Source organism: Rhineura floridana, chromosome 4, assembly GCF_030035675.1.
Source record: "Rhineura floridana isolate rRhiFlo1 chromosome 4, rRhiFlo1.hap2, whole genome shotgun sequence".
Lineage (NCBI taxonomy): Eukaryota > Metazoa > Chordata > Lepidosauria > Squamata > Rhineuridae > Rhineura > Rhineura floridana.
In genome coordinates, this window is record NC_084483.1 from 176,200,087 (window position 1) to 176,225,967 (window position 25,881).

Genomic DNA, 25,881 nt, shown 5'->3' on the forward strand with positions numbered 1-25,881 from the left:
GTTTCTCTCCAAACAAACCACAAGCTGTAAGCATCCTATTCCTTCTTCATGTGTCATATCTTTTTAGATTGTGAGCGTGGAAGTGAGGGCTGCCTTTATACTGCACTCATGGGGAATCTATATGTGTGGGCACAATGTTGGGGGCAGGGCCAGCAGCACAACCACGTCACTTTCAGTGGTATCCTACCTTCCAGGGTTGCTACCAGGCTCAAATGCGCCGGCTAACTGGGAAAAGGAAGATTGCACATTTAATAAAACATCCAAACTACATTTATACCATTTGTACTATAAAAACAAGAGCTTTTTTAGAGATAATACCAATATATTTATTGATCAAAAAGAATCTCAAAATCAGAACAGATCAGCTCAGAATTGCATACCTTCTCCATGTAAAGGCTGGACATCTGCGATACTGCAAGGTGACCAAAGAGAAGCCACAGTATGTATCCTTTACCCCATTCCATCCAAAAACACCATTCAAAATCCATCGGATCCTAGACATAAATTGAATGCATCATAAAAACTGATCTGATGGTGAGAAATCTGAAAGTACTGAATATTAGTGTTCATACAGTATTTCCATTTAGGTCAAGAGCCAGGCTAAAAGAAAAAAAATGACTGAAGTCCTGTTTAGGTATTCCCCTTAACATGTGAGAGCTAAATCATGGACGAGGGCAGGGGTGCCCATGCAAGCACTGTCCCCCAACATCCCTCCACACGCAAGACTCTTTTTTCCTCACATTATGGCTTCTTTAGTATGAAATTCTGAAGAGGGTTTCCAAATTTGTTAACTTGAACACACTTAGAAATCTTCCCATGATTGGAGACTGAGAAGCTTGTGCTCCCAGGGACCATGGGGCGGGGCATGCAGGTGTGCCCCACCCCAAACCACAGGTGAATACCTGAACAGGGCTCATGATACAAGTGTATTTATTATTTGGAGTTCAACAACTGTCATAGCAAAGAAGCCAACTAGACTGACAATCAAAGGTCTCATTTTCTTGTGACTTGAGCTTCTCCTTCCTTCCTGTCACACTAGAGTCCCTCTAGAACAGCCTTTCCCAACCAGTGTGCCTCCAGATGTTATTGGACCACAACTCCCATCAGCCTCAGCCAGCACTGCCAATGGCTGAGGCTGATGGGAGTTGTGGTCCAACAACATCTAGAGGCACATCAGTTGGGAAAGGCTGCTCTAGAATTTGGCCTAAAAACTCGTGTGTTCGTGTTTGTGTGTTCATGTGCATGCCAACAGAAAAATAGACATGCGGTACAGTTATTTCAACTGAATACAGGACAGAATTGTATTCATTCCTCAAAGAGAACGCCTGTCCAATTTTCAGAAGTACTGCAAACAAAAGAATTGCAAATTCCCATTAACTGCTTTAATGTCATAAAAAGTGGCTTACTATCCATGTGCTTGGAAAGTTTTTTTTTTTACAAAAAAATGACAATGCCTGCAAAACAAATGTTCCCTGATGACCCTTTTTTGCCTATCAATGTAGCTCAATGACAAGGCATGCCTGATCAACACCCCTTGGAAAAGAGACCATAGCTCAGTGGTAGAGCATCTGCCTTGCATGCAGAAGGTCCTAGGTGCAACTCCGGCATCTCCAGGTAGGGCTGGGAGAGATTCCCTGCCTGAAACCCCGGAGAGCCACTGCCAGTCAGCGTAGACCAGCCTTTCCCAACCAGTGTGCCTCCAGATGTTGTTGAACCACAACTCCCGTCTTTCCTGACCATTGGCAATGCTGGCTGATGGGAGTTGTGGTCCAACAACATCTGGAGGCACACTGGTTGGGAAAGGCTGGCGTAGACATTACTGAGCAAGATGGACCAATGGTCTGACTCTGTATGAGACAGCTTCCTATGTCCCCTGTGGATCAAATGAAAAGATCATAGCTGAGCCTTTTCCTCTGAGCTTTCCATTTAAAACTGCCAGTGCTTGCTATGTAAACAGCTGAGAACAAAGGAACAGAATCCAGACTGTGTCACGAAGGGAAGGCGAAAAAGGGCTCTTCCCTATAACTACTTTTTGCCCCAGGAAGAAAACTCTTATTGGCATCAATGACTAACCTCCCTCCCTACAGTCATTACAGTCTCAACAATGACTGCACTCCCTGGCAGCTGCTGTTTAAATGATAACAGATATGTTAAATGCATTCACACGTGCCGTGTATCACCCAGTCTGGCCCATATATAAGGTCAATATGAAGAATTGTGAGGATGGACAGCGAAGTCCCCTCCAACACAACAGGGTGGCTGGGACCAATTGCCATTGGGCAGACAGAACTGTCTCTTATCAGCGGCTGGATCCGGATTAGAGGGAGGAGATAGCACACTCCTTTTTATTGGCTTGGCTGGCATCAATTTGGTACCCGAGGTTACTTATTCCCATCCTTTTTATCCCCCCCCAATTTTTTTAATCAAAACCATTGAATTATAAGTCATTATTATAAATGGTAAACCACTTCTGAAAGGATTGGCAGAAAAACTAATAGGCAAAAAACCTTGCAGTTTAAGAATGTACCTATAGCCAACAGATATTTCTATCAAACGTTAAAAAGCAGGGAAATTGGGCAGCTATAGTGAATGCACCAGGGGAGCAGGAGACCTGACCTCCTCTCTGAAATATTGTACAGCCCTACAAATTTGTCAAAATGCAAACACAATTTGGGTTGGTCTTACAGAGTCCAATCCACTTCCTGTGTAGCTTGGAAGAATTTGGTAACATGGAATTTGGAAATGGGCTGCCTTCAAGTCGACGAAACTTATGGCGATCCTTTGAATAGGGTTTTCATGGTAAATGGTATTCAGAGGTGGTTTTACCATTGCCTTCCTCTGAGGCTAAGAGGCAGTGACTGGCCCAAGGTCATCCAGTCAGCTTCATGGCTGTGTGGGGATTCGAACGCTGGTCTCCCAGGTCCTAGTTCAACACTGACCTGAGGAAGCAGCAGGCAGGGGGAGGGGAGGATATTGGGTGGGTGGGCACTGGGCAGAGGGGAAAACCCTTTCCTCTCCAAAAGGAAAACAATGAGAGCAGTATCATTGCTTTTCAGTGTTTCCCTCACCTTTTTATTCTACAGCAGGCACGTGCAGCCTCCCACCCAAATTTAAACCAAAGCTGTCCCTGGCCACATCCACACCAGGCCTTTATTTCACTGTGGAGAGTCATGGCTTCTCTCAAAGAATCCTGGGAAGTGTAGTTAGTGAAGGGTGCTGACAGTTGCTAGGAGACGCCCTGTTCCCCTTACAGACCTTCAATCAGAGTGGCTGACTGTTAAACCAGTCTGGCCACTGAAGCTCTGTCAGTGGAATAGGAGTCTCCTCTCAACACCCTTCACACACTACACTTCCCAGGATTCTCTGAGGGAAGCCATGACTGTTTAAAGTGGAATAAAGGTCTGGTGTGGGTGTGGCCCCCTGATTAGCCAAGCCCAGCAGCTGTGAGGCTTTTAGAATACTGACAGTTGGTTCTTACTGAGCATGCCCCGCGTTATCCTAGGGTTCCAGCCAAAATTTCTTAAATTAATTAAAAATCAGTCAGGCTTTTTTTAAACTTTTAAACTGCAGAAGATAAAGGTCAGAGTATGGGGCAAGGGCAGTATTAGGATTACAGGTACTGTGTGAATATGACTGATATTTAATTAATTTCAACAGATTATGAGAACTCTGAGAAAAAAGTCCGAAAGGGCTCTGGGTTTTTTTCCCTCTTTTTAGACTTTGAACTCTCGATTCTCTCTGACTGTTTTGTGTATTGCCATGAAAACTGAGAGGGTTGTTAAGCAAGCATTTCTGAGTTCAGGACTATAAATTTTGTAAGGTTATGTTTTGAAATGAGTTTATGGGAAGCATCAGAATGGCATGGGGGTATTTTCAATTTAACATTGCAGAATGTGAAAAATCCACGCTGGCTATAGTATACAGCCACTCTCGTGGCTGTATAATATAAATACAAAATGAAGTAAGATGCCTCTCTCTCCCTAGTAAATGTTTCCATCACACTCTGTTTGGCAGCCGTCACTTTCAGAAGATATTCCCAGGAAGCCGGCCAGGAACAATACCTCCTTTGCACAGTGTTGATCCAAAGGAATTTACAAATTGGAACAGAAAGCGGGCAGTCCCACTGTCTGGGCATGTAAATTCACAGCATGAGAAGCATGACGCAGATGTCAAAATAAGTGCCGAAGGAATTTTTCTTCCCCTTGCTTTAGCTTGAAGCATATGAAGCAAAATCTTTAGTGCCAACCATGCAGCCTTATAACACTTCAATGCCTGCTATGACAATAGAGAAGTGCTCAACTTCTATCAGCCCTTTAAATGAATACATGGTGTGTGTGTGTGTGCATACAGTCTCTCATACATATGTGCTTCTATATATGCACATACACACACAGGAGGCTGGCCCATTAGAGCAAATGGGGCACTGTCTCACCAACCTCAGACTCCTCTCAGCTGGCCCTCACTTGTCTGCCTTCTTAGTTTGTTTATTTATTTATTTATTTATTTATTATTTAATTTGCATCCTGCCCTTCCTCCCAGCAGGAGCCCAGGATGGCAAACAAAGCGCTAAAAACACTTTAAAGCATCATAAAAACAGATCTTAAAATACATTAAAACAAAACAGCGTTAAAAACATTTTAAAAAACTACTTTAAAAAAGGGTTAAAAAATTCTTTAAAAACATATTAAGCAATTCTAACACAGAAGCAGACTGGAACAGGTCTCAACCTAAAAGGTTACAAACAACCTAGGGGTGGCACTGGCTGTCATCTTCTTCCCCCTTAGTCTCAGTGTTGCCTGAAATATACTTGGCAGGTAGGAGGATTAAGGCAAAACAAGAATCACCTGGCTCTGTCATTGGCTCTGGCTCCGCCTCTTTGGGTTTCTCTGCCTTCCGCCCTACCAGTCCCGAGGGCATCAAATACTATCACATATACATACACACATAGTCCCATGCTACTGTCACAGTGGATGCAGTAGTGACAAAGCCTTTAGGAGTGGCCGGCTAAGCAGCTCATCATGGGGGTGAGAAGACCTGTAATGAGCATTCATCCAAAAATAAACCCCTCTATAAGTGCAATAGTTCAAGTATTTCCTCTCAGAGTATCTGAATGACACAAGGCTGAGTTCGCCATGCTGTCACAGCTCATTACATTTCTAGCGGCAACAAGGACCCAGGATATGTAGACATGTCATTAGAATACGTATCTGTGCAAGATAGACACTTCAAAATACACTTTCAGGACACAGTGCCATCCCCTCATTGCTTTCTGCAGAATTCTGGGAAGAATACAGTTGATGACAACGATACATTACAGCAGCCTTCTCCAGTCTGGTGCCCTTCAGATGCTTAGACTACAATGCCCATCAGCCCCAACAGCATAGCCAACATTTAGGGCAGCCATTCCCAACCAGTGTGCCTCCAGATGTTGTTGGACCACAACTCCCATCAGCCTCAGCCAGCATTGCCAATGTTCAGGAAAGATGGGAGTTGTGGTCCAACAACATCTGGAGGCACACTGGTTGGGAAAGGCTGGGTTAGGGATTATGCGGTCCAACAAAATCTGGAGGACACCAGGTTGGGGAAGGTTGTATTAAGGCTAGGGATGTACCAAGCTCTTTGTGAAAGAATGGCACTTCAAATATCAATGGAGGCAAAAATCTCAGAATGCCCAACCTCAATCCCTGTGAAATTTTGCTGTAAGGTGCAGACAAAACAATCCACTCTTATGCATGTTTACTCAGAAGTAGGCTCCATGGAATTCAATGCCAAGTCCACAAAAGATTGCAGTGTAATTCTCTTTTGTCTCTTCTTAAAATCTTGCAGGTGTGTCAGCTCAAGAGAGGGGAAAAACCTACTCACATTTTTGCTTCAGCCAAAATCCTGGTGGCATCTGTAGTTAATTAAGACAGATTGTCAACAGACCCCACCAAAGCAGCCACCATTTCATCATCATATCAAAAGCTTGGGGGTTTCTTTTTCTTCCAAAGATACTCAGATATTTTTTCTTTTTGGCAAAAGAACTTCAGCTCTCCACTTTGTCACCCATCTTAGCTTTCTCAACCTTGTCTTACATATGCATACGAATGGATTGTCTGGGAATATGTTGTCAACTGAAGGTGCTGAGTGGAAGAGAGCTTTCCGCTTATTTATCTTAATTCACCAGCGCCTTATTTACAAAATCTAATCATCCTTTTATATAGAAGAGCTTTTACTAGAACAAGATTGAACAAACTACCATCAGCCATATTAGAAGGGCGTTTTACAAGAATTCCGCTGCAAAATTGTGTATGCCCATGCGTAGATGGTAGTGTTGAAACAATAGCCCATGTTATGCTATTCTGCTCTTTCTACAGAGATTTGAGAAGTGAGCTGATTACCCCACTGCTATTATCTTTCCCAGGGCGTTCAACTAACTTCTATGTGGTTTTTCTTCTTGCAGACCAAGAGCAGAGGGCGACAGAAACGTCTGCAAAAATTTTAGGAGGTGCCCTTAAAACAAGATCTACAATGGGACCTTGAACTTTAATCTGATATAATTCCTTTTTTAGTTGATAATTTTATTTGTCCACTTCTCTTACTATGATGGGTTTTGGATATATCAATTTTATTGGTCAGTATCCTACATAAATGCAAATGCTGAGTGGAAGAGAGGCCGAATGAAGGGGGCATAGGAGCCTACGAAGAAGAACTACAGGTCCTGAGATACTTCGCTATGGGATCAGAGTACATGAGTGGACGCTTGGGATGGGGAGAACCTTTTTCAGCCTAAGGGCTGCATTCCCTCCTGGGCAACCTGCCTGGAGCCACATGTCAGTGGCAGGCAGGGACAGAGACAAAAGCCTGGGTCCAACATACGCATGAGACAACAATAACAACTGGATAACATTTAGTGGCATAGAAAATGATAGCATGGTCCAGGAACAAGGTGTATCAACATTTTGTTTTGCTCTATCCATTTCACCAATTTCGATAGTCATTTTATATGTAGTAGGAACATATTGTCTCTACAGTTAGAAAACCTAGTATTTAACATATACAATTTCTTCCCAAGTACGTGAGGTAGCTATGTGTCTTTTTTGTTATTGTTGCTGGTTTTATTTTTGAAATTTATATACCACCCTTCGTCAAGAGCAGTTTATAACACAGCAACATAAGAAGATAAGCATAATATCCTTAAAATAGAAAGAGCAGCTGGGATGAAACCGTCTGTTTAACCTTGTTTCAAAATGTGTTCTGATATGAAATAGTTAACGGAATGCTAGGTGAGGATGATTTAAGACTGCTAGGTAGAGGGAGTATGAGTGAGAGCTCCGGTGAGTTTTGAATAGAAAAATGGTTTGTTTTGTCAGTTGGGGGAGACAGGAATTAGATCTTGAAGCGTTGGGGTGTGTTTTTTTGAGGGACAGGATTGAGAGGGTGTTGAGGGAGGATTTTATTAGGATTAGAGGGGTAGGGTGGATAGGGTGGATAGGGACTATAACAACACTATTTGTAATATTTAACATTTTGTAGTTAATAAAGTTTATTTTGTTTGTTCAAAATCCTACGTGTCAGCTTAGTCATGTACGCTACCACAACAGGGTCCAATTCCATACCATACTTATACCTATGCCAATCCTGCTATCAGTGTACACCAGTGGTCACCTTTTGAGGAGAAAGGTGGTAGGCTGAAGCTTGTGGTTCAGAGGGTATATCTGACACAGACGGAGGCAGATGTCTCATGGGGGATTTCCTGATCCAAGTGTGGCGTATCAGGAGGTAGAATCCCGGAGAGGCACGAGGGTGGATGTCACAGTGGCATACATCTAAGTCCTACTTGGGATAGACCCATTGCAGTTAATAAAAATGACTGAAAGGGTCATTAATTTCAATGGGTCTTATCTGAGGAGAACTTAGTTGAATACAACTAAAAAAATAAAGTTATATAAATACAATTCTTAATAAGAAGCAGCGTCAAATCATTCATAAAATATTTCAGTCACTGATATCTTCATCAGAAGCCTGCCAGAAAGATGAATTTCCACCAATCTCCTAAAAGAAAATGTTGTGGCTGGCCACACCTCAGTGGGAATGGTGTTCCACAGAGAGTTTTTAACAATAGATGTACTGTGAAAACGCACCTCAGGAAAACAGGACCAATCTCATCTCCCTGTTTATATTCCACAAATTTATACCAACAGACCTATGCAACTGTTCAAAATGTCTGCTGAGTAGCCAGTCATTTTAATGATTCTTTTGTATGGTTTTTACATGTTTTTACACCACCCTGATGTTTTGCGAGAGCGCAGTATATAAGGACTTTCAAAAATAAAATAAACATACCTGCTCTTCCCATCATAACTGTGCCAGACCAAGTCAGTCTTCTGTGGGGAATGTCACTACGAATGATATGGATCTAAGTATTCCAGATGTACTGATTTTTGTTGTTGTTATGTGCCTTCAAGTCGATTACGACTTATGGCAACCCTATGAATCAGCAACCTCCAAGAGCATCTGTTATAAACCACTCTGTTCAGATCTTATAAGTTCAGGTCTGAGACTACCTTTATGGAATCAATCCATATCTTGTTTGGTCTTCCTCTTTTTCTACTCCCTTCTGTTTTTCCTAGCCTTATTGTCTTTTTTAGGGAACCATGTCTTCTCATGATGCGTCCAAAGTATGAAAACCTCAGCTTCATCATTTTAGCTTCTAGTGATAGTTCTGGTTTAATTTTTTCCAGCACCTAATTATTTGTCTTTTTCATGGTCCATGGTATCCGCAAAGCACTTCTCCAACACCACATTTCAAATGAGCTGATTTTTCTCTTATCCACTTCTTTCACCATCCAACTTTCATGTCCATGCATAGAGGCTGGAAATACCATGGTCTGAAAGATCCTATTTTAATGTTCAGTGATACATCTTTGCATTTGAGGACCTTTTCTAGTTCTCTCATAGATTTGTAAAACCACAATTTAGCACAACTCTGTTTGAAATAAACAAGGAACCGTAGAGTATGCACTGGGGTGTAAAGCAACATATTAGACAAGAGCTGAGCTTTTTTAAAACACTATTTTTATTTTATTAAAATTTATGTAACACTTAATCAAAAATATATCTAAGGAGTTTACATAAATTGATATAAAACATTCCATAAAAATAGCAATAAAACTGAATTTGAAAACAGTAGACATAATACAATTTTCAAAACATAGATAAATCTAACAGCTTTTAAAACAAATGTACATAATAAAGTTACATGCCTGGGTAGGGTTGCCTAAACAAAGAAGTTTTTAGCAGGCATCAAAAACAATACAATGAAGATACCTGCCTAACATTAAGAACTATTGTGCATACTGAGCATAGGATTTTTTTTAACTACTGAGTTTTCAGTGTTTGTGGTACTAAAACATGAAAAATGGGAAGAAAAAGATATTGGGTTTTTTTGAATAGTTTTTTTTAGTTCATATTATGATGGTATTAATAAACAGTTATGACACTGACCCCTGAAAGATGAGTGCGCAAGCAAATCTGCATTTGTTTGCATACTCAAGTCCACACAGCTGCACCGATCAGATCTGCAAAGTTTAATACAGCTCTAGTTCTATTTCTCCGCCATGTGCCACAGGCCATGTTAATTGGCAAGCCCAACCATGCCAACCTGATGAGCCATATGGCACAGGACGAACTGCTCCATCACAATTTGTGCCAAAATGTGTGTTCTTTCATTCAGAACATAATTTAATATACTAGTCATCAAAACCTATTATAGTTCATTAAATGGCGATTCAAATTGAATTCCCATGAATATTCAAATTAAAAGTAATATCCCAGCAATATTCATTGACCTTACCTTTCTAAATCCTCCAAACAGTGAATCAATTTCCAGCTCAAATTCTCTATCAAGTTCCTCTTCATATTCTGTCATGAATAATATATTATTAAATAAGAAACTAGTATTAGGAACTAACAGACAGCAGTTGTGTCTTATAAACAGCTCAACATTTACATCAGTTTCTCTTTAAAAAAACAACTGCAATCGAACCACAATTACTAAAAATGAAATCCTACTAAGGCTATGGGGGGGTTATTTCTGAGGAAAGACGTATCCTTTCCCGGCCAAAAAAAATTTGAGCCCATGGCTGAGTCAGGAGGGTAAAAAAACCAACAAGCAATTTGGAATAGAAGGAAAGGACAGGTTGTGTTTTGCCAGGGATAGGGTGCCTGAAGATGAGAGGTTGATAGCAGGCCTTTCAGGACCATGGACAGAGTCCAGGTAGCAGACAGCTCTTCCCAACCAACTCAGCCCTTTTATGCTCCTTTGAAATTATACACAGACTCCACCCCCTTGCTGTGGAATGTGGAACCTTAAAGTAGCAGCCCTTTGGTCTAGAGTCCAGTACTATATTGTAAAGTTGGGAAAGGTTCAGTAAAGGGCAATCAGAATGACTGAGGGGATGGCACAAAGGTTGCCACATTTGGGACTTTTCAGTTTTAACAAAAGGCGAGTAAGAGGTGGCAAGATAGAGGTGTATGAAATTATCCATGGCATGGAGAAAATGGACAGAGAAATTTTGTTCTCCTGCACTCATAACACTAGAACTCTTGGTCATCCAATGAAGCTGAATGTTGGAAGAGTCAGGACAGACAAAAGGAAGTATTTCTTCATGCAAGGGAGGGAGCATACGCGCAGCTTTGTCAGAGCTAATCTGACAAAGTTAAACAATGTAAAAGTAAGGAATTTATTCCCACAAAAAGCAGTGATGGCCACCACCTTGGATGGCTCTAAAAGAGGATTAAACAGATTCACAGTGGGCAAGGCTATCAAAGGCTACAAGCCATGATGGCTATGCTCTATCTCCATAACTGGAGGTAGTATGCTTCCAAATATCAGGAGGAGAGAGTGGTTGTGCTCAGATCCTGCATGCAGGCTTTCCATAGGCTTCTGGTTGGTGACTGTAAGAACAGGATGCTGGACTAGATGGGCCACTGGCCTGATGCAGCAGGCTCTCATGTTCTTATCTCTCCAGAAACTCATGCAAGGCACACTGCCTGCACTGGCACACTGGCTAGTGGAGTGTGAGGCCTTGGAAGTGAGTAAGCTGGACCTGAGGTCAGAGGCTGCAGTCTTTGATCCAGCCTTAGGGGTATCAGGCTCAGTGTTGGTATTGAGGCCTGGTGGCTCCTCAGTCAGCCCAAGTGGCATCTCCGTCTCTGAGTCTGGGTCACTGCTGGATTCCAGGGCCATGACAATATGCTTAGGATGAAAATGGAGTTATTACAGATTCTATGTCTATGTCAGAGATGGCCAACTGTCAGAGTAGGTTGTCAAGGCAAGTTTACCTAAGTTCCACACTACCCAACCAAATTTTAAAACAAGATGTGGTGTAGAAAAAAATGTGCACTTTCCTAGGTATGTAGATGGGGAAATTTTGGAAGGCACAACATCTTATGTACTGCAGCACCACAGTGTGTGACAGTTACCCCCTGCTCAAATTCTCACTTCAACGCAACTAAAGATGCAGAAGTCCTAATGCTAACAGACCAATGACCCCTAGCCTACATGCTATGAACATTTTTACTTAGTAAACAATAAAAAGATCCAAAACAGAACTAAAAGTTTTCACCAGAAAGCCATCATGTGACTATTAGACTCAGAAAGAGTAAATATCAAGTTTAATCAGGGCTCAAAATTAATAGCACACTTTAAAAAAAATCTATTATAGTTCTGTTCTATAATATGGAAGAAAACAAAATTTAAAAAAACATAAAAGTTGGTGGTTCCTTTTAACTTTTTGTTCATTGCACTTTTTCTTTATTGCATTATATATTATCTCACTTAAATTTCACAAAGAAGCAGCTATAGTGAGTAGTATTTATATTCCACCCATCTATTGAAAAACCAATGTTCAGGATACCTTATATCATATTAGAAATAACCAAAAATGAATCCAAGTGTTACAACATAAATTCTGTGTCTTTCATTTCACAAGATGCATAACAGTAGCATCTTGCATACTGAATTGATCAGACAGGCTGAACAAAAAAAGAAAGAAATCCCAACAAAATGAAGATGCAATTTTAAAAAAGAACGGGATCAAAAGAGACTCTTACAAACTAACATAAACAAATGTGACATATAAATTAATTTTATATGGAATCTAATGACAATGAAAAGCAAACAATGTGTACCTACTTATTTCACTAACAGAAAAATCAGAACAAAAACAGTGTATACTGACAGAAATATCAGCAAGGTGAACTATTATAACTCACAAAATATCAACAAAACCCAAACACATTTCAGTTTTGGTGATGTACATAAGCCGTGTTTGGCATAAAAAACTAATATGAATTCACAAACTTTCAAACAAACTTTATATATACAAGTCAAAAGTAACACCACCAATTGGAGCTGCTAATAATGCTTATCTAGCCTTTGAGTGCCACACACAGATATATGAATGCATTGTTCAGTCAAGAATACAAACTGCCTTTCCAGCTGGAGCACATATCTTAAATCAGTTCGGCTAGTGAGCCATCAAACATTATTCTATGTCTTTGGAATATTATCTGGCTCCTAATCAGGTAGCCATACACAGAGATAGAGGGAAATGCCTACACAAAAGAGTGTCAAGAATGCATACAAGTGGAAAGTAGTAGTAAAGCATTAGTTGAAAGTTTGGTTTTTAAGATGATCAAAAGCAGAATTCCCTTCCAACTTTCCCCCTCACAGGCTTTCAAATTACTTTTTCCTCTCTCTTGCATACACAGCAATTTCTGTTACAGCTCCACTTCTGTTACAGCTCCACATCCATTTTCAATGCTTCCTGCACAGCTTGTCGGCATTACAAATAAATGCAAATTTAAACCGAATTTAATCAAAATTGGTTAATCTGTTGAAAGGCAGATCTACTAACAATGATCAACAGCCTCAATAAACATATATGTACACTGATATTGCCCATGCATAGCTATTGGCCACTAACAGCCAATGAAGACACCTAGAGGAAGACATGAAATTAACACCTTGCAAAATTCTCACACGTATAATCCACTGGCTATCAAATTATTATTATTATTATTATTTATTACATTTGTATACCGCCCCATAGCCGAAGCTCTCTGGGCGGTTTACAACAATTAAAAACATTAAAAACAAATATACGCATTTAAAAACACTTAAAAAAAACAATTTAAAAATACATGCACTCTTGCCAACAATTTATCCCTAACAAAAGTCTATTTTAGAGTCACACTGAGGAGAAACTGCCTCAGAGATTCAAACTGTTAACTGTGCTTAGCTGAACGGGGAGAAAAAAGCCCTCAGAGTGAGGAGCCAAACTCTTGATTTATCACCTTTGGTTTTCTGAGGGGAATTCTTAATATCTACCTGAAGAAAATCATCTCTCAACAGAATGAGTTTTTGCTCTCACTTTGTGACACCCAGGATAAATCTCAAGGGAAAGCGTCGCCTTCTCTGAAAATTTTTGCTCTCTTAATTTTTTTCCCGGTTGCCCAGAAGACCATCTTAATCCAGCACCAATGCCCTTGCAGAAAGCACCTTAAAAATGTAGGCTAAGAAATATTTTATTCAATAGACACAGAACTTCTGCTTAGTTACTTTGGAGATTTAATGGCACGTGAGGCTTTATACTTGGACTGCCTCTGAAACATGATCTAAAGGGTGTTTCTGCTAGCCACTGATAAGCCACAGTAAGTAAAGGTTTTACCCTCCAGATATTGCTGAACTACAAAATCCTATCAGCCCTAACAAGAATGATCAATGGTCAGGGATGATTGAAGTTGTAGGTCAGCAACATCTGGAGAACCAAAGGTTCCCCACACCTGGTTTAAAAGCACAGTGACTTTTTTTTTTTACCCCTACCTAACCCACTGTTTTATGCAAGGGTGAGCATCATGTGGCCTTCAGCTTAACGTTATGCAGTCTCTTAAAAGCAATCCATTCATGCCTCTGGAAAGAGCAGTCTGTTCCTCCCCAGACAGCCTGTTGGGCAGGGGCGGAGGAGAGAATAAGTGGCCCTACTGACAGTCAGCTAGGAGTCCTGGCAGCCACAGCTTCTGACAAATTACCCACAAGGGCATGCGGTTCCTGAGAGAAAAAAGGTTGTCTATCCCTGATTTAATGTAACATGCATACAGGATCGTCAGCACTCAACATATGATGATGATGAAGAAGAGATGCAGCAGCCCTGAATTCACTTAGACTTTTTTTGATCAGAATAACGAACAAACATCCGCTCTAGATCCATTCACACCCTGTGATACTAGCTTTGTCTCGTATTTTCTTGCATGTCCTAGTTACCATTTTCTTCCTACCCTACCCAAGCAGATTCTATTGGACGCTCATCCAATGATTAAAGATTATTTGTTTATTTTAAATATTTATACCCCACTTATTAACTACAATTTTCAAAGCAGCTGCTCAAGATTGCCCGACAACATACACACTCTTGGACTATCTACCTGGTATATTGTTCCTGTAAATGTCCAACCAGCATCCTCCAATCTCTGGGACCAGAGTGACAATAATAATCCCATAGCATGATGGCAACAGCAGTGGGATCTCTGTGTTGCTAGATTAAAGTGATGGTTCAAATGGGTTTTAGATGGGACAAAACCACAAAGACTTCACTCCAAATTCCAAACTTGAATTTGGCCTGCTCCAAGAAATTAAGCTACACATGAACAATATTTTAGGAACTAATTTTATGTCTCAAATTTACATATCTGAATATGACAATTATGGATTTTGGTCCAGGCATACTCTTCAAACAAACCTTGCTTTATTTTCATTTTCTGTATATAAAGGTAGAATATGGCACTAACAGTTGTTGGAAAAAATGAATACAAAATGTTGAGATTCTATATTTGTTTGATCCCCTAATCAGAACACACTATATATTGTTTGCATTTCCAACTATTTTAAAAACTGTAGTGCTATCTCCCCCTAGTGGAAAAAATCCAAACATGGCAATTTATTCTAACGTGTTACAAGAAACAAAGAGAACATATTCATTTTACATATAGTATATACCTAAAAATACCCCAGGCACAAGCAATTTCAGCCATCAAATATATAACAAGATGTAATAAGCTCAAAAAATGAAAAGGAAAGTTGAATATAGACATGAATGGATCTCACATGGAATGCCCACATCTTATGTTACCACATGTGTGCAGATAGAGAGAGTATGGGTATTCGTTCTTGCATTACAGAGGATATGGAAAAGGGAAGAGTACCAACCACTCTGCTGAAACAGATAGGTACATAGGGATATTGAAGTCTACAGCACAGCAGCAGCCAGGCCACATAGCACCACATGCTACTAACCTTGTTGCAGTGGCGGCTAGTGGCTACATGTCAGTGGGGCAGTGGAATCTGCTCTGGGTTTTAGTCCAGCCTTTCAATGAGCTGTCCAAGGTGCTGAAATGTTGCAGATTCCACTGCCCCACTGATATGGATCACCAGTCACCACTGCCTTGCTGCAAATACATGGGGATTCTTTCTTCAGTGACTTGTTCTCGGTAACTGAAACTGTCTTAAAAAGAGAAGTCACCCAACAAAACTCTGTGCCCTAAATAAACCTTGTACATTCTGGCAATCCAGAATTTAGGCTAAGTTCAGAACAGAGACTATGCAAATCCAAAATGGATGCTGCCCAGATCCTGTCAGCTTTTCCTTCAGGGCTCAGTTTAACAACTGCTCTGGCACCATTTTGCTAGGAAGAACCAACAGTCTAATTCTGTTTTGGTTCAAGTGGGCCTGTTCCTTTTGTACCTGCCTGAAAGGAAACTGTAAGACCATTCCTGAAGAAGCCTTCCTTAGATGCAGAAGATCCTAATAATATTAGGACAGTTACAAATCTCCCTTTTCTAGACAAGATAAATCTTGAGAGGGTGGTTACCAACAAGATCCAGGTGATCTTGGAGAATACAGATTTTCTAGATCCATTTCAGTTCAGATTCAGAACTAGTTTTGTGGTACAGAAACTGCCTTGGTCACCTATACAATTATTTGTGTCAGTAGAGACAGGGGGAGTCTGTTGATCCTCCTTGATCTCTCAACAGCTTTTGATGCCATCAAACATGGTATCCTTCTGGGGCAACTGTCTGAGTACCTATGGCTCCAGAAGCAAGAAGTACATATACCTTCAAAACCTCCATCTCCTTAACCATTTCTTCTTTTTTCAGCTGAAGCTGTCTGCTGCTTCAGCAAAAGAATGGAACAGTGCATGACACTAGTGGACTGTTCCAGTCCTAGGTAATCATTTCTGTTTTTGTCAATTTCCAGTATGATGTTCAGTTTCCCGTGAATTTGTAACTTCCTTGCTTCAATATAATCTCCCACAGTTCTTGGGGAGCATTTCTCAGCTCCATGGTTCCCTAGTATGGGGTCCCACAGGCATCAGTTTTGTCCCCCATGCTGTTTAACATCTACATGAAACCACTGAGTGGGGTCACATAGTTTTTTGGAGTTTATTGTCATCAGTATGGTGATGACATGCAGCTCTATTTCTCCCTTTCATTTCCTGCAGGTGAGGCAGTGAATGTGCTGAATCAGGGCTTGATTGCAATAATGGATTGGATGAGGGCCAATAAACGGAAGCTTAATCCAGACAAGACTGAGATGCTGTTGGTGGGTAGTTCCTCTGACCAGCTGAATGGCATGTGGCCTGCTCTAAATGGGTCACACTTCCACTGAAGGAGCTGGTTTGTAGTTTGGGGGTTCTCCTGAATCTACTGCTGTCACCTGAGGCACAAGTGGCATCGGTGCACAGAGTGCCTTCCATCAGGTTAGGCTGGTGGCCCAACTATGACCCTATCTGGACAGGGATAACCTGGCTCCAGTAATCTATGCTCTGATAAGCTCAAGGTTTGTTTATTGCAATGCACTTTTCAAAGGGTTGCCTTTGAAAATGGTTTGGAAGCTTCCATTAGGACTGACTACCTGACTGTTGACAGGTTTGAGGCAAACATATCATATAACAATTCTGTTCCAGTTACACTGGATACCTGTACACTTCTGAACTATAAAGCTCTTTACAGCTCATGATCCCAATATCTTTTGATCTCCTGATATGAACCTACTCAGATCCTTAGATCTCTTCTGAGGTTCCCCCTTCTCTAGGTCCCCCCTCCAAGGGAAGCTCAGAGGATGGTGACATGAGAGAGGATTTTTTCAGTTGTGTCTCCCCATCTCTGGAATGCACTCCCCAGTGAGTTCCACCTGGCGCCTTCACTGACATCTTTTCATTACCAGGTAAAGACTTATCTTTTTCCCAGGCATTTGAGGGATAAGATGATGTTTGTATTACTGAGCCGGCAAAGCTTCCCGTGGCTGTATGGGGGTTGCTGTCATTTTGTTTTTATGGTATAATATATTCATACTTTTATAAGTGTTGTAAGTCACATGGAGACCTTCAGGTAACAAGCAACTAACAATTATTATTATTATTATTATTATTATTATTATTATTATTATTCAGGACCAGTATCAATCAAATCCAAAACCTCCTCCTGATACTACCATCTCATTGACACATGGAGACCCCTCCAGCTCCTCCTGTCTAGCCAGTCGTAAGCGTGGAACAGGTAGCATTTTGGGGAAAGTTATTTTCTAATGAAAAACTTATATTTTGCTTCCAGAAGTACACAACTACATTTCCTCACTTCATTGGTGCCAATTAGCACCACAACCATGACTCCTCCCCAGGACTATCTCCCAGCCTACCTACACAAAGCATGACATTTACTAGCTTCACACCAGGCAGGCAAATAATCTTGCAATCTACACATTCACACTAGGGTTGCCAGGTTGAAGGCCCGAGACTGATCCTGTATCTTTAGGAGAAGAGAAAGTCAGCCAAGTGCAGATATTCTTGCAACATTGTAATGGGACAAACCACAAGGTGGAATTCTCCCTTCCCCCTGCACAACTTTTAAAGATACAGAAGACCTCTTGGTTGCCAGGCCCGGCCTCCAAGAGGTCTTCTGTATTGTTAAAAGCTATGCAGGGGGAAGGGAGAACTCCACTTTATGTTTTTTCCCATTACAATGTTGAAAGAACACCTGCACTTGGCTGACTTTCTCTTCTCCTAAAGATACAGGATCAGTCTCAGGCCCTGAACCTGGCAACCTTAATTCACATCCTTTGCCATTCTTAGCTTCTCCAAGTCAGCTACCTTGATCAAGAGCTCATTGCACTGAGCACACACCCACGACTTCTGTCCAAAAGGCACACAGTCGTACATGTGACACTATGCAATTTCTATCCTTGTAATTGTTTTTTATTGGGGTTGTTAATCTAAAAAGTTGGGATTTCTTACAATCAAGAAGGGGAAGAAAGCCCTGGCCTACTCTTGCACAGGTGCTTAATTCATCTGTCTGCTTAACTGTTTACCCTGACACTTTTGTCACTGGGGCCGAGTGTCATGTCGCCCCTTCACACACTCTGCCTTGAGCAGGTAGAGACATGTTTTTACTATTCACACCACAGTATAGCAATGCTGTTTATAGGAACTTTTACCCATTCCCCCACCTTTGCTATCAATGCCTGTACAAAAGGAAAGCCTCAACACACACACACCCTGTGGGGATCAGCTATGGGCTGATCTTCTTTGACATGTACTGTATCTCACTATTGGGTTTCTTCTGTCACCAAAGAGACTTGTTTTTAATCCTTTCACTGCTTGGTACTTTTTTTGCAGCTTAGCCAACAAATAGGCATGTGTATAAATAATTTGAATTTATTCAAAGTGTAAATGTCATTGAAATATATAAACAAGGTTACTTAGTGTTTTGTTTTTTCCAAAAGCTGCTGGCTTCAATAGTTTCTAAATACTTCTTATATGTTATTCAATAAATTCTCCTGAGAGTTGTTTCAAATCTGCCTACTCTACCAACCCACTCACTTTCAAACCCTTCTCCAGTCTATCCAACATCAAAACCATATCAACTCCTGTCACTACTCTATCCAGAACTGTTCAACTGTCAAAAAAAGTTTGCACTCTCCCATAAACACACCATCCCCCATTCCTTCAGCCAATCAGCTTCCAGCACACCTCAACATTCTACTCATTCACTCACTCCCCCTCCCACTCTTACTATATTACTTCTAATACAGTCTCAGTACATACACATTACCTTATTTACAGCATGTAACAATACATAACAGAGGAAACATCTCAGTGAGATGCTTCTTCAGGTGAGGCTCCTCCATGCTTGTAGAGTGTGATGTTCCTATATTAATGTATATATGGTAAGTGTTGTTGTTTAGAAGATACATGGTAAGTGGAGTGAAAGAGGAGGGGGAGTGAATGGGCAGTAGAATGCGAGATGATTGGCTGAGTGTTTAAAATGGCTGAACGTATAAAAGGAAGAGTGAGAGTGGAATCTGGGGGGAGAAGAGAAAGAGTGGGTTGCTTGGTGGGGTTTGAGAGTTGTTTGCCAGGAGAGAGTGGAGAAGGAGGGGGGTGGAGTTCGGATTAGTATTGAGTAAAACCATATGCTTATGTGCCTTAAGAAGAAATCTTGTTAATCTTGTTAGCTTTGTTATCTTTAATAAATACTTAATTTGGTTTACCAAAGGCCTGATCCTTGGCTGGGGTTTCACAGACCAGAAGGGAGGGTAAGGTAATGACCAAGGCTGAAGGGGAACTGTAACAAATGGTGGCAGCGGTGAAGAGAATAACAATACCAGTATTCAGAGTCTCTGGGAATACTAGTATTAGGATGTGACTGGTGGTTGCCTAGCAGGGGGATCTGTTGAGATCTGTGCTAGAGCGGGGAGAGAAAAAATAAAATAAAGGACAGTCCGGACTGGTGGAGTCCCTGGTGGTGCCTAGTGACAGGCAGTAGCCCCGCGCAGGTAGGAACCTGACAGGGAGAGCCAGGGAAGGGCGTCACATAGAGCTCTCAAATTTGCCTTACTTTTGCACTCCTAGCTAGTTTCTCCCAAGTTTCATGCAGCCAATTAGATAAGGAGGGTCTTGGCTAAAAATAAGGATGTAAATTTAAGCAGAATTTAGGTCAACTGAGCATCCTAGAAATTGTGATTTTTATCAGGGGAATGGACAATGAGCGGCAATTAAGGAGAAAATGTGGACATTTTGAGACCCTGTGGGAATGCAAAGCAATGAACTGGTAAAGCAACGAGCCAATAAAAAGTACTTAACCAAAGCAAGGAGCCTCTGCAGTGGCTATTACGATCAGATTTATACAAGAGCCCTATAAGAACTTCTGAATGCCTATGTTTATCCAAGGCCAGATTGAGGAATCTTTTCTGGCCAGCAGACCAGATCACTGTCTCCCCACCCCCTGGCGGGTCAAGTTCGACGGGGTGGGGCCACCCACTTTGGATGCTGTGTTCTGAAGCCGTGATTGTCAGGAATTCAAAGCACAGTGCTAGGCTGTTGGAAAGCTCTTTGGAAGCAGCTTCACGCCTTTCTCAACAAGGGGTAAGTGGTTTCCATTCAATGAAAACTGCTTCTCCCTCCCCATGTGGCTCCTTAAACCTCATATTTCAGAGGTTTAAAGGAGCCACCCAAGGCTCTTTCCTAAGAGCCTTGCAAGCAGCCCTGTGTGGCTCCTTTAAACTTCCAGTTTTGGACATTTAAAGGAGCTGTGTGATGTGGCTTGCAGAGCTCTTTGCAAGCAGTGCAGGGATGGGGCAGTTTCCATTCTCCCCTAGTTTCTGCCCTTCAGTAGTTCCAACTTAAAGTCACAGGGCCAAAATAGACATAACCATGAGAGATTCGTGGTTTTCCTATGTTTCTTGTGGAATGCTGTTTTTTTTTTTTTTTAAGAATCTGATTTTGATCAGAGCAGCAACTCTTAGGGGGGATATTTAACCTTTTCCCCAAGGCAATTTTCCTGCTATTAGCTCCACTAAGAAAATATATGGATAACTTGTCTGTTTCTCACCCACCCCCAATAGGGCTAATAGCAGCTTGGAGGGTGGGGCAATTTAGATATCAAAAATGACAAGGGGAGAAGGATCAAACACCTCCTCTCACAGTGGCACTGTTCTGAACAAAATCAGAGTTCCCACCCTCTTCCCTTAACTACTTTATTACTATTTCAATGATCTCAGATCTCCCCTATTATTTCTGCTTTGTCCCTCAGTCTTGAATACTCTTGCTTCTAAAGCTCTTGACTTTAATGGCACTGCTCAGTGTTAAGCAAACTGATTAAGGCACAAACATTCTGAGCTCTCCAGTACACAAGAAAAATATTCTATAAGGAAAATAAAAACAAATTTTCATTGTTATTCCTTTGAAAACATATTAGTAAGCCTACCTTCAGATTTGTTTTGTCTTTTCGTATAACAAAGACAATGTCAAGTTACTGCTTCTAGTGGCCCTGACTAGCTAAAGTTCAAACCTTGAATTACACTCTCATGAAAAAGAGGCACACAGCTTGTGTACCTTCCACCTGGCTTCATTGCCGCTCTTGGCTCACGCAAAAGAAAGGGGACCTGCAAGCTTCAAGCAAAAAGCCTCTGTGGGATGCCTTGCTGGGGACTCTTATAAAGTACTCCATTAAGTCATACTATTTAAGTCAATACACTGTGAACTACAAAAGCAAAAAAATAATAATCAGTACCTAAAGAGTATGAGCCTGAAATAGAGACTTACCTCGGGAGGTTTGGAAGACTTCATAGAAAGAATAAAAATGAAAGCCAAAGGAAAGAAACAAGTAAAGAGACATTTCCCATCCTGGCATGATTCCTAATTGTAACGACATTTTTCAGGCTTCTCGCCACCTAGGAAGATGACATCCTGGTAGACAATACCTGAAAACAAGATAATATGATTTTGCTGTAGTTGTTAACTAGATCTACAACAATCCAGCAGGATAGGACAGAACAACAAAGCTAAATTAAATATTTCCATCAGAACTGTCCATCATGAACTATTTATTTATTTATTTATTTATTTATTATTTCATTTGTATCCCACCCTTCCTCCCAGCAGGAGCCCAGGGTGGCAAACAAAGCACTAAAAACACTTTAAAACATCATAAAAACAGACCTTAAAATACATTAAACAGCATTAAAAACATTTTTTTAAAAAGCAACTTTAAAAAAGGGTTAAAAACATTATTAAAAACATATTAAGCAATTCTAACACAGATGCAGACTGAGATAGGTCTCAACCTAAAAGGATTGTTGAAAGAGGGAAGTCTTCAAAAGGTGCCGAAAAGATAGCAGAGATGGCACCTACCTAATATTCAAAGGGAGGGAATTCCACAGGGTAGGTGCTGCCACACGAAAGGTCCATTTCCTATATTGTGCAGAATGAACCTCCTGATAAGATGATATCTGCAGGAGGCCCTCACCTGCAGAGCGCAGTGATCGACTGGGTATATAAGGGGTAAGACAGTCTTTCAGGTATCCTGGTCCCAAGCTATATAGGGCTTTGAACACCAAAACTAGAACCTTGAAATTGGCACAGTAGCAAATGGGCAGCCAGTGCAATTTTTTCAGCAGCGGGGTGACATGTTGGTGATACCCTGCCTCAGTGAGCAGTCTCACCGCTGCATTTTGCACCAGCTGCAGCTTCCAGACCAACCTCAAGGGCAGCCCCACATAGAGCGCATTACAGTAATCCAGCCTGGAGGTTACCAGTACGTGGACAACAGTGTCCAGGTGATATCATAACAATGGTGATATCATAATTATAAAACAGGGCTAGGGAACTGCCAGCCCTCCATAGAGCACCAAAGTGGCACCCACAGATGCACGGGTTCCCTCAAAACCCTTTCCTAGCACCCACAGTCCCATCATTCTACCCCTCCCTCCACTGGAAGAAGCCTTCTTTAGCCAATAGAAGGCTTTTCTCCCCCAAGCCTAACTGCATCACACAGAGTGTTTTCGGGAGAGCGTGTGTGTTACAGCTGGAGAAAGGAAGGTACCACTAAGCTACAGCTCTTCCCCCAAAAGCAGATGCTTATTAGAACCTCTTGTGCTCTTTGCACTGGGGAGGACAGGGTTCAAGAGCTCTCTGTCTCAGTGCATGCAAAGGTGAGTCAGGGAATAATGCCAACCCATTGCTGGTACTTCAGTCATTGCTCATTACAAGTAAAACCCTGGTTGAAAATCAATTTCAGATCAGTGTTATATAGAACAAAACAATAAAGTTTCAGCACATAAAAGAAGACAAGCAGACATACCTGCTGGGTATGCTTTAATTTAGATTCCTGCGTTGAGCAGGGAGTTGGACTCAATGGCCTTATAGGCCCCTTCCAACTCTATGATTCTAGGGAGTATAATGTTCTCTAGGGCAGATGAAAAGCTGTACAAAACAGAGACAAGTTGGATCTTACCACTGCCAGGTGTAGAAGGGATCATTCCCCTTTTATAACACTTTCCCCCACCCCAAAGAAACACAAGGCAGTATGCATAAGGTGCAATAAAGGATGGACCTTAGCTTAGTGACAGAGCATCTGCCTTGCATGCAGAATGTTCCAGGTTCAGTCTTCAACATCTCCTGGCAGGGCTGGGAAAGTCCCCTGCCTGAAACCCTGGAAAGCCACTGCCAATCAGCACAGATATTTGATGGACCAGCACTTAGATGGACTTGGTATAAGGGAGATTCCTGTGTTGTTCCTATCGGTAGTCTCTCTTCTAGGCACTGACCATACCCAGACTCAATTAGCTTCACCAAAGTTGCTGCATCGTATGCCCTCAAACTGTGCCGTTGGAGCCAGTATAGTAAGAGTGGCCAAGCATGACCAATCCCATTTGCTGTGGGAAGATGGGCATGGTGACAGGAAGAGAGACTTTCTGTGACTGTTCCGGCTTCTTCCAGCTTTCCTACAGGATTAGTCCACCTTCCCAAATGTTTCCACCCACTCACATTGTTAGTTGTCTGAGAGAGACGGCAAGTTGGACACCTACCAGGATCCTCAGTCACTGATATGGACACCTTGCCACCCTAATCCCAGAAAGGTTTGCCAACTTTTCTGTAGAACTAGTTATGGAACCTCAAGCTAAGTAGCTCTGGGCAAGCGCAGAGTGCCTTCCCTCCAAGGAACAAAGGGGCTTTTCTCCTTCAAATCAAATCAAAGAGCAAATGTTATGGAGCAAACAAATGCCTTTTCCCTGTGAAGAAACAGAAAAGCTACAAAAAGCTTGTTTTTAAAAATGGACATAACACCTCCAAACAGCACAGTACTCTTCCCCAAAGAGTAAGGTGCTTTGTTTTGTTTTTTAAACTACTTCTTATTAGAATAACTAAATCACAAAAATATTAAGTTTATTTTGGTTTTACATCATTTTGTAAATGAGTTTCTGGCCACCTGATAAGTACAATCCAGATCTGTGTGACTGGACGGCACTCTGCACATACTCAGGACCCACACCGCACCTTTATAAGTGCAACAGGAAACCCCATTGTTTTTTGTACAACAGCCCTACAGTCCAATCCTATACATTTCTAGCATCTGTATGATTGCAGCCTAACACATTTACTTTAGCAGGAGTTTCTATGGGTTCATGTACCTGGCAAGGAAGGCCTTGCCTACGGAAACTCAGGCCACAATGTGCAAAACTGTCCTGCAGGACTCCTCGTGGCTTTTCGGTTAGAGTGTCAGACTGGGACCTGGGAAACCGGAATTCAAATCCCTGTTCGGCCAGGAAGCTCACCTTGGGCCAATCACTGTCTCTCAGCCTAACCTACCTCACAGGGTTGCTGTGAGGTTAAAATCGGGAGGGGGGGAGAACCATGTGTGTGCATCACCTTGAGCTCCTTGGCGGAAAGGTGGGATATAGTCTTCTGTATCTTTAAAGGTTGTGAAGGGGGAAGGGAGAATTCCATCTTGTGGTTTTTCTCATTACAGTGTTGCAAGAACACCTGCACTTGGCTGACTTTCTCTTCTCCTACAGGATCAGTCTCAGGCCATGAACCTGGCAACCCTAACACATAATAAAAAAAGAAAGAAGCCTCTTGAATATATTATCTTTGTGTACGCAACAGCTGAGTCCTCCTGCGATTGTTAACACGGGTTCCAAAGTAGTCCCTACATTAATTCTTAGAGACCGCCTTTCCAGTGTCGCCAAACATTTCTACAGAGCCATCTCCAAAGTTTTCTGAAGCAGTCGCAGGAATTTTCTTCCCGCTCGGAAAGAAAGGATTTGCACCCAGGCGGACTTTAGTTTCTCCGAACCTCCCACCCATTCAGCGGCGGGAGCAGAGGGCGGATCTCCATTCCCAGCCTGTCCTGCGCTCGCAACAAAGGCGCGGGCGGCTCCGCGGAACAAATAAAAAGCACCGACCTGAAACGACACCCGGCTCCTCGCGCTGCCGGAGCCGTCCCTCTACGTTTCCGGCTCCGGCCCAGGCGCAATGAGCAGTCGCTCCGCCCCTTTTGCAGGGAGTCGCCGGAGATACGTGTGCGCGCGCTCTATTCCAGGCGCGCCTGGCTACAGGTTTAAGAGGAGCGCTGCGAGCCTGCGGGTGCGTTTGCTTGGGGTAAGGCCCACTGAGCACAGAAGGGCTTCCTTCCATTAAGGCTGCACGGATGCTCAGGGGCGCCACTTTCAGATCTTTAAGCGAGTGAAGGCAAGCTAGCCTTTTTGTGAGCGTTTTTATATAAAGTATTTGCAGGCTGGGATTTTATTTTATTATAATAGGGGAAAGACGCTAAAAGTCGGCTCCAGGAAATGAATAACTGGATCCTCTGTGAAGTCGCGTGCTTGTTTTTGTTACACAAAATAACCTCCCAAACTACCATCAAATCCAGTACTTGTCAGTATCTCAATGGCACACAAACATGGATCCGAGGCATGGATCGGCATGGTTTTTTGTATAGGATTCTCCTGAAATAACTAAAAAAGCATTACATCCGCGCCGTTGGACTGGCCCTTAAAAATCA

The 25,881-nt window shown here is 41.9% G+C and overlaps 1 protein-coding gene across 9 annotated transcripts in view; it reads right to left on the bottom strand.

Annotated features, from left to right (window-relative positions):
- The window catches only part of HHAT (hedgehog acyltransferase), a 283,748-nt gene extending 258,378 nt beyond the window's left edge, over nucleotides 1-25,370 (bottom strand). For 5 of the 9 annotated variants that reach the window (XM_061625296.1, XM_061625291.1, XM_061625297.1 and 2 more), the window contains exons 1-4: nucleotides 25,283-25,370; nucleotides 21,642-21,799; nucleotides 9,836-9,903; nucleotides 381-494 (exon numbers count right to left, since the gene is read on the bottom strand). In XM_061625296.1, the coding sequence (XP_061481280.1) occupies nucleotides 381-494; nucleotides 9,836-9,903; nucleotides 21,642-21,750 (291 nt within the window). In that variant the 5' untranslated portion in view covers nucleotides 21,751-21,799; nucleotides 25,283-25,370. Of the gene's footprint in view, nucleotides 1-380; nucleotides 495-9,835; nucleotides 9,904-21,641; nucleotides 21,800-24,746; nucleotides 24,800-25,282 lie in introns of those variants that run through there. The other 4 variants (XM_061625292.1, XM_061625294.1, XM_061625300.1 and 1 more) reach the window with 4 other exon arrangements.
- Nucleotides 25,371-25,881: the final 511 nt, after the last annotated feature.